General features: G+C 40.9%; 3 protein-coding genes across 4 annotated transcripts; 1 reads left to right on the top strand and 2 right to left on the bottom strand.

Moving 5' to 3' along the window:
- The first annotated feature begins 465 nt into the window (after positions 1-465).
- LOC139350914 (transmembrane protein 43) lies at positions 466-5,668 on the top strand. The gene is made up of 12 exons (XM_070992591.1): positions 466-610; positions 1,327-1,473; positions 1,609-1,743; positions 2,233-2,327; positions 2,428-2,477; positions 2,579-2,648; positions 2,750-2,820; positions 2,926-3,053; positions 3,160-3,234; positions 4,050-4,151; positions 4,276-4,393; positions 4,481-5,668. The coding sequence occupies exons 1-12, from the start codon at positions 593-595 to the stop codon at positions 4,681-4,683; spliced, it is 1,212 nt and encodes a 403-aa protein (XP_070848692.1). The 5' UTR covers positions 466-592; the 3' UTR covers positions 4,684-5,668.
- A 434-nt stretch (positions 5,669-6,102) lies between these two features.
- Positions 6,103-9,124, bottom strand: LOC139350937 (transforming protein RhoA). The gene is made up of 5 exons (XM_070992616.1): positions 9,031-9,124; positions 7,854-8,011; positions 7,407-7,527; positions 7,019-7,149; positions 6,103-6,935 (listed from the first exon to the last, which is right to left on the bottom strand). The coding sequence occupies exons 2-5, from the start codon at positions 8,007-8,009 to the stop codon at positions 6,762-6,764; spliced, it is 582 nt and encodes a 193-aa protein (XP_070848717.1). The 5' UTR covers positions 8,010-8,011; positions 9,031-9,124; the 3' UTR covers positions 6,103-6,761.
- Positions 9,125-10,817: 1,693 nt separating this feature from the next.
- On the bottom strand, positions 10,818-14,226 carry LOC139350923 (cytokine-inducible SH2-containing protein-like). Of its 2 annotated transcripts, none has more exons than XM_070992601.1 (3): positions 13,837-14,226; positions 12,717-12,873; positions 10,818-12,466 (listed from the first exon to the last, which is right to left on the bottom strand). In XM_070992601.1, exons 2-3 carry the CDS (start codon positions 12,853-12,855, stop codon positions 11,961-11,963), a joined length of 645 nt encoding a protein of 214 aa, XP_070848702.1. In that variant the 5' UTR covers positions 12,856-12,873; positions 13,837-14,226; the 3' UTR covers positions 10,818-11,960. The 2 variants fall into 2 exon arrangements, with proteins under 2 accessions (XP_070848702.1, XP_070848708.1); XM_070992607.1 differs by having other exon boundaries at positions 12,717-12,876; positions 13,837-14,222.
- Between the last annotated feature and the right edge of the window lie 626 nt (positions 14,227-14,852).

Here is a 14,852-nt window from a genome sequence, read left to right as displayed (position 1 = left end):
TTCTGCTTTGGCAACAACATGTCTTTGATTATGCCAATAAAGCAATTTGGATTTGAATTTGAGAGAGAGAGAGAGAGAGAGAGAGAGAGAGAGAGAGAGAGAGAGAGAGAGAGAGAGAGAGAGAGAGAGAGAGAGAGAGAGAGAGAGAGAGAGAGAGAGAGAGAGAGAGATTGGCATAATCGGTGGGTTTTCCTGGACAATGCAGATTCAGTTGTCAATATGGTGTGATAAGGAATGGCAGATGTATTCAGATATGTCACTCAACATTCATCACCAAAATATAGAAAACCTATCAAAAGTAAAAGTAAGTCAAAGTACTGGTTCTCTTTAGATTCTGACCTGCAACAAAAACTCAGTTACCCACCATGCCTAAAGAAGACGATGTGGTTGCGCTTATTCAAAGCACCATGGCACACGGACAGCGTCGGTGCAAAATAGTTGTGACTGCTAGCGCTGACTCCGCCCACCCAAACGGCTTCCGGTCTACGCCGGGTAATTTTAAAAGCGCCCTTGATGCGTGAACTTCCTGTCGCTGGCATTTTCGTATTCTCCAACTTTACCGTTTGACTGAGGAGTTGAATAAGTGAAAGACATGTCTTCATCACAGTCTGTAAGTGGTGCAGTTTAAGTTCTTAATGTGATAAACAATAGCTCTTTCCGGATTTCGGTATGGAATTAACTTGACGTTAGCACCTCAACTGCCTCCTTTTCCACTTTCAGTCTCCTGTAACTTATCGTTACTGTAACGTTACGTTAGCTGTTTCTTTAACTAACACATGCTAGCTAGGTGTTTCTTTATAGCGACGTAACATTAGTTAGTAACCCAGGCAGCTGAATTACTTCAGTACTGGCATGTGACAGCATTCAAGCTGAAGCATGTAAAGTGTAAAATTAGCCCAGAACAATAGAGGTGTGTCAGTTGTTCACGCCCAGCTCTGTGACCTGGGACATGTCTGTTATCTTAGCTAGCTGCTGTCATTAGCCTTGAATGTACCTAAATAAATAAGGTAACATCTCGATTATTGTTCATAGTAGATTTGCAAATCTGCCTGGAAGTTGATTACTAAAGTTGAAAAGGTAAATTCCTTACAATGGCAAAAGTTGGGCATATGTGAACATAAAATAAAAAATATTTTAAAAGTTTGGATTGGTGCAGCCAGTTTGGCTCCGACTGCCACATGTTTCTGCAGTGGAGGCAAATAACCAGACATTTGCAATAATCAGAAGACTTACACTCAATTCAGTAGTGTTCTCCATCTTTCTTCTGGATGTTGAATTGTGGTGGTTCTTGGTGTTAAATTGTAGTCGTTTGCATGTTTGTCTCAGTGTTCAGGTAAAGACCCAAACCAACACAAGCGTGTGTCTGTTAAGTCCAATCCTGGATTTCTGGAGCGATTAAGTGAAACTGCAGGAGGAACACTTGTTGGTGTCGGACTGTTTTTCCTCTCACTTTATATTCTCTTCACCAATGAGGTGAGAAGCACCCACACAGAGGATCAAATCCACAATGCACACTATTGAAGTCAAAGACAGATTGTCGTGTTATGTTTCATGTTAATGTAATAGCAGACTAACACAGTGTGTGTCTCTAACTGTTTCTGTGTTCAGGGACGGGCTCTGCAAACAGCATCATCCCTGGAGGAGGGTCTTGCTCAGGTCGTGTCGTTGGGACCTTTCTCCAGCCTCGACCTGCAGAACAACAACCGTTTAGTTCATCTGTCTGCACAGCTGCAAACCTCACAGGTAGACTGTATTTTTATTTGCAGCTTGGACTCTGTTGTGTCTAACGACTGTCTCAAATCGCACATTAATAATGACATCACTGTCAAATCTAAACTGTCAACAATTGGAGATCAGACTCTACACTTTGCATATACTTAAGTTTATTATTGATCTAAATCTGATGCATATCCAGCCTTGACCTTAAGTCAAAAACAGCAAACACCATCTGGATGTATATTAAATCAATCTGTATATGCAACCAAGTTTCTGTGGAGACAAGAGATCTGTATATTAGAGTAATACGCTCATACAAATAAAGCAGGAGAGGGGGCTGGAATGAGAACCTGTGATTGCAGAGTGTGTTTATGTGGAAGAGACTTATTACAGATTAGGGGGTAAAACTCAAGATAATTGTGAAACATCTAAATTGTTTTTGACCACCTTTGTTTTATTCTGTTGCTGATTTAAGTAAATTTTATGTGAGGTCGTTAATCATCTGTGTCTGTTTAGCCCCTGCATGACCCCAACTACAGAGTGGTGGTGCAGGCAGTCAAGCTGAAGAGGCAGGTGGAAATGTATCAGTGGGTGGAGTATCAGGAGAGCAAGTGAGTCTTTTGTCTGCACATGCCAACATTCAAGGTGGGGTCAGGTGTAAAAATGGACGGTGTATATATAGTGAGCTTGTTACTGTGCGACTAATTTCAGAGACTACCAAGAGAACGGTGAGACCAAGACTGAGACGACGTACACGTACAGTGAGTTTGTTTTCATCAAGGCTGTTGGTATTTGCTAACACGTCATGCTGCACTCTGACTGAAGCTGTGTGAATTGTTTTGATGTGACCCCTTTCCTTCAGACACTGAGTGGAAATCAGAGCTGATCAACAGTCGTAATTTCGATGAGGAAATTGGCCACCAGAACCCAAGGTACTTTGATGTTTTTAAGATTAGTCTGTTCTGTTCTCTTGCATTAGCATTTTTTGCTTGTTTGTGTGCAGCGCATCTTTAGTTTAATCTCTGAATCTTAGCGCCATGGCGGTGGAGAGTGTCACAGTGGTGGCTCCTGAAGTCAGAGTTGGACCTTTCATTCTGTCTAAAGGTATCTGACAAAAAAAAACGCTGCACCCACAAATTAAACAGACGCTGTAATGTATGTCACACCGTTTTATTGATAACTCATCACGTATTGTTTGGTCATCCTCAGGCCTGGTGGAGCAGATAAATAACTTCCAGACTCTGAGTTTGAGGGATTTTGGTGCCTTTAACTTGGACCCCTTTCTCAGCATTGATGATGATTATTTCTATCACACTCAACACCCACGCAGGCCGGAGGTGAGCATCATGGTTGAATTTCTCCCACATACATAAACAATACATTCTGGCCTCCACATTGGCACGGTTATGGAGTTCAAGTTTTATTTGTTTGTGGTTTCATAAGGTCGGTGACGTGCGTGTGAGATTCTCCTTTGCTGGACTGAGCGGCGAGACGTCTCACCTTGGCCCCCCTCAAACTGTGAGTGCTGCAGGTGACCAGTTCCAACGTTCATTTCACTCATGATGACACATCAATGGATCATTGACCGATGTGGCCTTACCATGTAATGCAGATATCTTGGTATTTATCACACTCAACTGAAATACTTTAATTCTTGATGCATCAAAATCAGTCCATGATAAACAAACTGAACTGTTTACGATTAGTTGGTGGACTTGTTCATCAACAGAAAATTAAGCAACTGTGTTCAGTTAAGATGGGCATTGGCTGCTGTTTCATAACATTGTTAATGAAATGGGTTTGGGATTTGGACTGTTGCTTGCACAAAACAATATGAGACATCTCTTAGGGAACTTGTGATGGTCATATGACAGTACTAATTTTTTGGAATATTGAAACGACGGCTGCACATAATGATTATTATTACAATCACATAATCTCCTGACTGTCGAGTTGTTTTGGCTCTTTTTGACTTATTTTGCAAGTGATAGAATTTCCATTAGTATAAAATGGTGTGCTGCTTGATCTTTTGTATACTAACTCAAAACATCTTACTGATGATTAATATATGTAGCATGTATGATGTACACTTAGTATGTAATATGGAATTGGACAAGATGTCATTAAATAGTTAAACAAAGTTTCTCATCTTCACAGTTTCCGTCAGCCCAAAGAGACATCTTCAGATCGCTTGTTTTATATGACCAACAGTCCAAAACCCAAAGATGTTCAGTTCAGTTCACTATCATTTTGAAACTATTACTTTCTACACATACCATTAAAGTTTCCGTTGTGACCCTCCTCTTCACATGCTGGTTAAAACTGTTTTTCAGGTCAGCATTGTGGCCATGCAGAGGGGGGAGCAGCTGATGCCTTTTAGAACCAAGTCAGGAGACACTCTGGAGATCCTGTACCTGGAGGAGCTCTCTGCAGAGGTCAGCGTGGATTTGATTTCATGTCTTGGACATTGCAGTTGTTTGCACTCCATGTGTCTAGTTTTCACTTTTTCCACTTGCTCCATGGTTCTGGTCATTGAAGCAGATCTCATGCTTTGTGTAGGAGGTTTTTGCCAAAGAACAACAGTACAACAGTATGAAGACATGGGGACTCAGGGCTGCAGGCTGGGCCCTCATGTTCCTTAGTATTCAGCTGACCATGCGCATCATCTACACATTGGGTAAACCCTCACTGCTGCTGTACATCTATATCACACATGCATTTCTTTGCCTGCATCTCTCTGATATTCTCTGCTGTGTGCCCACAGTGGACTGGGTCCCTGTTCTCAGAGAGCTTGTTTCTGTGGGGCTGAAGGTCTTCGCCTTGTGCATCTCCTGCTCTCTGTCTCTTCTCACCATCGGAGTCGGTTGGCTTTTTTACCGACCTTTGGTAGCTGCCGCTCTCGGAGCACTCGCTCTGCTTCCAGTGTTTCTCGCCCGCTCTGGACTTCCAGCCAAAAAGAACGAGTGACTAGTGAACTGATACAACAGTGTGTGATGCCTGGCTGTAGCCGTCCATCAGAGGTGCGAGACATTACTGTGTGCAGCTGTGTTTTTCCACAGCAGGGTTACAAACCGCATAAGACTTTCTTTGGTAAAATAAGTGTGTTTTGTTCTAATATGTATAATCTGGGTTTAATCCAAAACCATTCAGTGTTTCATTGATGTTAAGTTGTTACAATGGCAGCACTTTTGTATGCTGGTAATATATTTCTGGATAAAAAGAAATCTCCAATCAGCCACCATTGTTGTCCTGTCAGACATAAGTGGAGGCTGTTGTTGTTACCGCCTTCAGACCTCAAATTTGATCAGATGTGGCCTTTTTAGTGCACCCCTGCAAAGCCTCACTGTTCTCACTTGATATTTTTGTTGCTTGGTCTCATTTTAACTGTAAATATAACTCACCAAAGACTTTTTTCTCCCTCCACACATCTTCAACTCAGCTGCCAGTTTGTTAGGTACACCTAGCTAAAACCAAAGCAGTCTAATACAACTGCTCTTTAATAAATTCTCCATGCATGAAGGTTATAATGTTCAGTTTTTGTTGAAACTGTTTTAGAGGTGTTGATTCAACCATGTGGTCATTTTGGAGGCTGTAGTCTGTGGTGCTGTTGATATGTATTGTTTTACATTGAGAGGTGATTCTAATATTTAGTCCACTCATTGATGTAAATTAGACAAAATATGAAACAAAAACTGAATATTATAACCATCTCCTCCTTATCTGCAATAGTTGAAGGAGCATTGTGTTGGATTTTCAAAATATAGCTTTGTTCATCTTGAGGGTAAGCATTATTGAATAAAATTCAGTTTTCATTTGATGAGTGTCGGTGCTTTTTCAAAGCACCCTGTCTGGACAAACAGAGCAGTCTTGGTAAAATACCTGTGGATCTGCAATTTTGTTGTATTGCTTGTTTGCAATGTACATTAAATGAAGCACTTTTTGTATGTATGAACTTCAGACCTCAATGATTTCTGCCTGGTCTTTCCAGTTGGGGTGCAAGTCAAGATGAGAGCCTGACCCATATTGACTAATCAGAGATAACAATATTAGTTTGGAAACTATTGCATTCTGTTTTTATTACCTTCTGCACAATGTTTTGGAATCAGGGTTGGAAGTTGGAAACTGTCACTGCTATGTTCACATCTTCATTTTTACAAGGAAGATTCATAAAAATGCAAGTAAATTAATGAGATTTTTGAACTTTCAAATAGTGATACTGGACTCAGAAAGCTTGTATCTGTCAAGTTGTATTGATGAGATAACAACCAAAGAGCAGCTTGTATTAACAGGCACTATGGCTGACCCAGGACCCTGACCACAACTCTGAAATGCATCTGAAAAAAGACTGATGTCAAATTGGCCGTGCGTGCTGGAAATGTTTCCCCCTGACTCTGCGTAAAATCTTTATTCTGTATTCCAACTGGGAATATAACGCATTTATGTCATTCAGTGTTTATCAAGCAAGTGATACAAATGATCAAGATTCTTACAAAGTAATTTATTACACAAAACACTAAGTTTCCATTTGCGATTTAACAAAATGAGTTTCCAGTCTCATATTATGCATGTGGTCGTAATGCACGAAGAATTTGTAAATGAAGCACACAAACAAATTTCGACTTCATGTGTGCATCTGTTTGTTGAAATAAAGGACTTTGGGTCACAGTGTACAGGTACTTCACCCTAGTTGGCTGTGGAAACATTCCTCAGATCAGCAGGCAGGGCTTAAGCACTTAACTGTAGATGGCAGGTATGACACAACGGGTCCCCTGGCTGACCTCTTTGATTACATAGTACGTGTTGGTAAAGGAGGTTTCATTATGGCAAATTTACTCAAGTTAAAGTACAAAAAAGTATTTTCCATAACCTCAAAATTGAATACTGACAGAACCTGACTACTTTTGCTTAAGACAAAAAAAGTAAAAGCATTACACCTTTAGTAAAAACTGGGGAGAACAGTCTTTTGTGTGGGTGTGTTTGGGGGTAGGTTTGACCTAATGCTCCTCCTCCTTTCCCCCTGTTGGAAGCAGTCCTTGTGCTCCTGTTTACAGTAGGACACATTTACTGCTCTTCTTTCCCCGCCTGGCCTGTAGTGCAGCCCTGGTGGCCATCTCGAACACTTCCCTCACACCATCCTTTGTTTTTGCAGAGCACTCCATGTATCCAAAGGCACCGATCCTGTTTGCCATGTCCCGTCCATCTTCTGGTTTCACAGGTTCCTAAAGAAAATGTCAGGAGGAGTTTTAGGACACAGGCGCTCATCACTGGGAGAATGTTTATGTGTTTGTTTTGAAATCTGTACCTGCTTCATTTTGGCAAGCTCCCTCCGGGTGTGCTCATCATTACGCAGGTCCTTTTTATTTCCCACCAGGATAATGGGAACATTGGGGCAGAAGTGTTTCACTTCAGGAGTCCACTTCTCAGGGATGTTCTCTACATAAGGGGACAAAAGACACCATCAGTCAGCACTGAGACACAGCTACAGATGTGAATGTTAAACTTTTGGGGTTTTTTGTGGCTGGGTCTTAACATGACATTAATAGAGCTCCGATCTCTTACTGGTCTGCCTACTTATTCAACAAGATACCAGTTTGTTGAAGCTACATATGACCAGTGTTTCCTCTCGGCTCTCTAAATCATCTTGTATCACAAACATTAACATACACTGTCAGCTCTCCTTTTCAACTTACCGAGACTGTCAGGGCTGTCGATGGAGAAGCACATGAGAATGACATCAGTGTCTGGATAGGACAGCGGACGCAGTCTGTCATAGTCTTCTTGACCTGCTGTATCCCAGAGTGCTAACTCGACCTGCCATAAGAGTTAACAAGTTATTAACTACCTGAGGCTGAACACACACCAAAGAGTCACATTCACAATTTATCCAAAATAAGAAACTAACTTCAGTAAGAGCTGTTATGAGGAGTGATTCATGATTATATCCTCAACAAACCTTTCATCAGTTCATATCCTGAGGACCAAGTATTTATATTTAATCAACACATCGCATGCAACCTGTGCCATTGTTTGTGAGGGGAAGCAGAAAGACAATAAAGCAGCATTCAGCTGTAATCAGATGCCAAGTTACATAATGCTGATTCTGGTCTGAAACATGAGGAGTGAAAATATATTTGTACCTGTTTGCTATCAACTTCAATGTCAGCAACGTAGTTCTCAAACACTGTGGGCACATAGACCTCTGGAAACTGGTCCTTACTGAACACAATGAGCAGGCAGGTCTTTCCACAGGCTCCATCTCCCACTATGACCAGCTTTTTCCTGATTGCTGCCATAGCTGCAAACAAGAAACAGATTACAAACTGAAAACAGTAAAGGTTACACCATGAGAGCACTTTATCTACAACACGGAGGCCCGATTTATTACATTCAGGCATTGTGCAACTGCTGACACTACCGCATGTGAGAAACGATGAGCAGCCAGTAACGTTAACCTTCAGCTGTGTTGGCACAACGCCAGAGCCGTCTGAAACCAACACCCGAGGCTAACTGTTTAGCTTTCCGTAGCAACACCAACATCACGGCTGTTTACAGTCAGTCAACCACACAGTGCCTCTAATATATGGAAGAACACACGGACAACATAAAAAAGTTGAGAGCCCAGGACTTAAGGTTGAATTTGATTTGAATGTGAAGTCAAACTAGGAACCCTCTTCTATGATGATACATTTCCGCTCCTGTGTTTCTGACCCATCCCGGCGTCAAGCTTGACAAATTATTCCGCTTATACGTTTGTCCCAAATCACCATTAAATCACAAACTTAACTAATCTTAACGACAACGTGTTATTAGTTGGTATCAACATATAATAAGGGGTCACTGCAGTGTAGGGTGACTCATACTTTAGTTAACGTTAGGATATCGAACAGGTTCTGTTTACCAAAGACTTGACGCTAGCCATTGTAGATAGCCAGCTAGCGTTAGCCGGATATGTGGCTAGTGCGCAAAGTTTACATCTTTATGGTGTTATTCAAAGGTGGTGCCGGATACATGTACAGTACTTATGATATAACGCATCTAATGGTACAGCGGTGTTTGTGGTTCCTTTCTAACTACTCAGCCAAACCTCGCTTTTTTCTTTGAATCACGAACCGGTACAGCTAGCTGGCTACCCAGGATTATCTTAGTATAACGGAAGTCAATGCGACTTTATCGGTCCGTTAGCTAGCTGGCTAGCGTAAGCAAAATATCGAAAGAAAATATAGATTAGCAAAATACATGTCGCGATACATTGCCAATAAAACATACCGACAAGGTACCGCAACCCTACTTTGCGTGTAAATATCACATGCTTACCAAATGGTTGGTTTAAAATCTATCCAACTGCTTTCAAAGTAGTGCTTTGTTGGCCTCCGTCGCTGCTCCCTGACTGCACTGCTGCTGCTGGAGGCTTAACAGGAGGGAAGTGAGGGGGTGGGGAGAGCATAACAATACACTGCTATATAAACACAGCAAATTATGCTTTATAATATGAGTATTTATTATTACTATTATTATTATTATTATTATTATTATTATTATTATTGTGGTAGTAGTATCTAATGCTGCATACTTTAACAGCAGTGTTTATGTATTTTCTTATTGCTCCTTTCTAGATTCAATGCAGTATATTTTGTAAATGTTGGCCCATATGCAATGATGGAAAGTAACGTTTACTGTAAGTATTGTGCTTAAGTCTGATTTTGAGGTACCATGGCCAAAATGAACCTGCTTCAGGCCACTAGGGTAAAAATGAACTGATGAGCCCCTATTAACTGCTCATTTCTTCCCCTCTCTTTGAGCTGGTTACATTATTTCTGGAATAATACATGGCCCCGGGTTTGCTGTTTGCCAGTTTATTATTGATGAAAGTCTCACCAAATGTCTTGCCATTGGAGGAAAAGCACAGGTGTTACTGATAACATTAACAATGGCTCAGTTCAGTAAGCTGTAACAGTGTGATAGTAAGTCAACATACACAACCACCATGCAACACCACAACCCAGACTCTGAGGCAGCTGGATGCAAGTCAGCCATCATTCATTTTATTATTTACACCTGTGACACGTCTTTTCTCTGAAAAGGCATAGAACTGTTAAAACAATGAAGGTCTTAAAAACAGTTGCTTGTTATCATGTCAGTGGATATTGTGCTTTAGTGATGCATATTGTTATTTTTCCAAAGGAGGACATACAGGATATGATGTGATATAGCAATATTGTACAGTGGTTATGCAAATTCCTTCACATTTTGCAGGTAATAAATGACCACAAAGCACTTGACATGCAGTAACCCCTGGAGCTTGCAGGATCTCTATAGGTCTGGATCCCTGGGGGTCAGTTGCCCACTTTGGCAAGCTCCAACTATGTGAGATACTTATAATTACCTTGAGTATTTCCATTGTTAATATAAACTACTTTATACTTCTGCTTCTCTACATTTTTAGGGACATATTGTACTTTTTTTTACACCACTATGTGCATTTTACTTTGCAAATTCAGATTTTATGAAACATACTGATCTTATAAATTATGTTGCATTGTTATAAACTCCCCAGCAGTTGTAAAGAAATTACAATTAGTTCCACCTTGAGCACATTAGAAGGTTGTGTACACATTGATGCATCATAATTCTAATCAAATACTTTAAGTAGTAGTCATTAAAATAGTGCATTAGATACCATTTTCACACGAGACAAATCACATTGTACCTTCTGTCAGTTGTTCAGTTAGCCCTGATACATATGATGTTGAGTGCAGATTGCTACCCTTTCATGATCTTGATAAAAATTGTAACGAGAAAAGTGGTTTGATGATGCTGACTATCTAAATATGGACTGGAAAATGATTCAAACATTTCAGACTGACAGGCTGAGGCAGGCACAGAGAGATAGTCGGTTCTCACTTGGTGCAGCAGTGTATTAATAACTGTGGCTCTTACTCTAATCCTGATAAGAGGCTTTCTCAGCACTGCTCAGTTCCACCTCGTGGAAGCCAACTCAGGCGTGTTTCCATGAAAACAGTAATACTAATACCACACATTCATCTGCATGTTCAAGTGGCCAGTCATTCAACAGCGGAAAAAAAAACACACTCTGAAAAAAAAAAAGAGAAAACATTTTTAAGGTTTATTTCTCTGAAAATCCATAGGCATGAATGACCCTCTTTTGAGAATAAAACCAGTTTGTAAACAAAGTTTCCACAGATAGCTTTTAATGTCCATGCTGGTTATAGTTTTTTAAGAGGGTGTGTTTTACCTCTTCAAATGGAAGATGTCTGATTTCAGAAAATGATTCTGCACATAAAAGAAATACAAAAACACACCATACGCTATCTTTTATTCTAGCCTTTAAAATGACTTCTGCATGGCATGAAGTGTGAGTCTCTGAATCTGGATCATTTTAAACTCATGATATTAATAACAACATGTCTGATTAATGTACCCTCAAGTATTGAAATCTTTAATTATACTCTGATTAGATTTGACCATTAAAAACCCAGACATGCAGAAAGAAGAAGAGAGTCATTACAGTGACACCCAGCAGGGAACAAACTGCTTGTCTGGCTCCAAACTCTCATTATTTTGTGCAAAATAATGATGAAAACAATGTTGGGTCAAGACAGCCACAGCACTAAAAAACAGAATGCAAATACATGTTTAAGAGATTTTGTGATGACCATAATGGTGCCATAAAATTACATGTTACATGAGATCATTATCAGCTAAGCTATGGTTCATCAGCCTTACTGATTTCATAAAGAGTGAAAATCCAGACAAAAATGCAAATTCTTTCTAAAGTTATTTTCACTGGAACAACAAACTGAACAGTGGCTGCTTTTGTCACTGATGTAATTTTCAATAAGTTTGGGCTGTCTTATGGAAAAACAATTGGGACTACCACTACTGGTCTAAACCATGCAAAAACCTGTATGACTCTCTTCTTACTGGTGGAGGAGGAACAAAAAAACAAGAACTCACATGTTGGCATTATAGAAATAAAATTAATTCACAATAGCTGAAACAGACATATAAAAATAATAAAAACATTATTCTGGAGAACAACAGTAGCACTGTACAATGACCGTGCTTCCTCACTGAGGTTTATTAAGCATTTCAATATTCTCCCGCTGGGCTGTTGTCTGTAGCCTGGAGGGTCAAACTGTCCCAGATTCACAGTGTGGTTTCACGGAGTGTGACCCTGGCCAATGTTATTGTCTCTGTGTCCTGTACCACAGGGACAGGGACCCTCATATGTGGAAAGGGTAGTCCTGCAGGTAGCGCAGCAGAGGCTTTGGGAGTGGCAGCTGGTCGGGACAGCTGGCGTGTCTGTTGATGGTGAGGCGCGTCAGGTGCTGCAAAGAAGGGAAGGCCTCCGGTTTGTGCAGCGGGTGCATCAGTTTCAGAGGCACTCCGCTGTCTTTAGCTGCGTGCATGGCAGGGTCAGGCTTTGTTTTGGGATGGATGTCATCAGACGCCTGGCTCTGCGGTGTGTGGCCCGAGCCCATGTAGTGCTGTATGAGGCTGAGAACATCTGGGAAGGACTGCAGATGAGGCAGGTCAGGGGAAATAGAGTCCAGCCAGAAAGAACCCCTGCTGTACTCTATGCGAACACTGGTAGGTCCACAGTGGGTCTTCACCGACAGGGCCAGCATGTACTGAGGATGACTGCTGTCCCGAATGAGAAATGTGCCTTCAGACTTTTTCAGGAGAGCTTCCCGAGCTTCACTCGCTGAGATGGAGCCCCAGTACCAGCCTGTGACCGGACAGATGGTTTGGATGTCAGTTTTTATTTTTACACAAAGATAGATTGTTTTCATATACCCATACGAATGATGTTAGTGGAAGCGTTGGAGCTAGATTTGATTCCTAAACTCACTCACAATACCACCTGCAACACCATGTGTAGTGCACCATCACGCTTCTCTAAACATCTACCACATCAAATAAACAGTGCTTACCTGAGATAAAATGTGAAATCAAAATCAGTGAGACAGCTGGTGTACCTGATGTCTGTAGATACTGGAAGGTGGTGGTGATGCTATGGAGGTCCTCTGCTGGGTCCCAGGGTGGAGGAGAGGGATGCGGGCAGCATGAACCTCTGCGCTCCTCATGATGGACGGCGGTCACTGCCCGGGCAACCATTCCTGACTGACAGCAGGCCTGCTGACATAATGTTGACATTTGAGCATCAACAAAATAATAAATTTCTTACGTATCAAAGAAGACTTTTGCACAAGCTCATATTGTGCTCTGCTCCAAAAACTCTCTCCCGTAAAGTAAGCTACACAAATCTCACAATGACTCTCCGTCATTGCCCCAAATAAGGTAACAAGCTCAAATGCAACCAACAAACTAAAACAAACCAAAAAACATAAAGTGCAAAAGAAAAAAAAGAACCAAACCAAAAACATACATCACTGTCAACTATAAATGGACTGAGCGTTTTCTTACACACACACACACACACACACACACACACACACACACACACGCACACGCACACACACACACACACACACACACGCAAAGACGCTGATATTTTCCCATTTATACTCACAAAACATATTAATGTGAGTGAGTGTGCACTCATCTCTAAGCATATTATGCGTCATGTAGATCATATGTCATGGATCTAAGTCAGACGTTTCGCTCTTGCGGCCAGTGTGTACTGTAGGTATTGCTGGATCCGTCCTTGTTTGTGTTAACGTGTTGAAAAATCCGTAGAAAAGAATTTTGGGTGTTGCAGCAGCACAAGGAGAGAAGTGCCGATAGATAAAGTAATAAAATATATAACTAAAAGTATAGAAATGAACTAAGAATCGAAATGTAAATACTAAAAGAGCAATTAAACTAACAATTACGAGGCAAACAGTAGAAATGCAGCACCCAAACACGTACTTAAATAGAGCTGAACCTTCTCTAACTGAGACACTGAAATAGCCTCATGAGCCGAAAAGATTCACACACGTAGCTAAAAACTAACCCAGGGCTCGCAGTCTTACGGCTAATCATTCAGCCAGTAGGCAATTATTAGCCTGTCTATATATCCACAGGAAAATGCTCGAACAAAACAGATTTTGAAAGAACACATTTTTACAAAATAATTCTTGAAAATAATCTTACCTTAAATGAAGGAAAATCATCAGGATCGCGACCAGTTTGAAAACCCAGTGCAGGAAATAATCCAGCAGTCTCTCACATTGAATAATTAATTATCACGTCCGAATAGTCTCGAGTGATGGCCAAAAAAACTGAAAACATTCCTTGTAACTATCTGTTATTGTCATAAGAAATAAGAAATATCCGCGTGTGCCGCCGGTGGTGTGCTGGGAGCGAAGCTGTGAGACTGAGTGTGAGCTCTTTATTCAGTAAACTGCTGCACAGAAAACAGCTCAGCTCAGTTTGGACTCACGGAGGTTCCAGGAATCTGTTTCCAAGAAAGGTTTTGTGTTTCAGCGCCCGCAGTTACGGACAAGCTGCTGCCTGCAGCTTCACTGCGCTCCGTCAATACTCGTACTGTCAACACGCACCGCTTCCTATAGCGCTTTCAAAATAAGATATAACGATAGCAGCTCGCAGACGAAGAGCTCAAACACCGGGCGTTACCGTCCCAAACCTGTTGTGAGAAATTATTTAAAGTTTGGAAATGCGACAAATACTGAGGTCAAGAGTCCAAGTCCTCCACTGCAATCTGATCCACCCAAAACATTTCGAGTGTGTGTGTGTGTGTGTGTGTGTGTGTGTGTGTGTGTGTGTGTGTGTTGTTGTTGTTTTTTTTTTTTAGATTATTATTATTTAGACTTTAGTTCATAATTCTTTTTATTTTATTCATTGGGGATGTTGAAACAAAAATAACTGGAATTACAAAAAAATGACTTCCTGCGAGCTTGTTGAAAGAAGCAGGATTTTTCACAATGATGAAAAAAGTTTTAAAACTTTATTGGATTGTTTCACAGTTTCATGGTTATATTTGTTTATAATCAGTCGCCAGTTTATTTGAACTAATGCAGACCAACACTAGAGTCCTACAATAAATCCTGCCCTTACACAGTTTTTGTTGAAACTGCTGTAGAGAGGTATTGATTCAACTATATGGTCATTTTGGGGGAGTCTAAACGAAAGCTGAGCCTTATGAAAGC

This window comes from Chaetodon trifascialis, chromosome 3 (genome assembly GCF_039877785.1).
Source record: "Chaetodon trifascialis isolate fChaTrf1 chromosome 3, fChaTrf1.hap1, whole genome shotgun sequence".
Classification (NCBI taxonomy): domain Eukaryota; kingdom Metazoa; phylum Chordata; class Actinopteri; order Chaetodontiformes; family Chaetodontidae; genus Chaetodon; species Chaetodon trifascialis.
The sequence above is the reverse complement of the archived record's forward strand: the minus strand, read 5'-3'. Positions and strand labels throughout refer to the sequence as shown.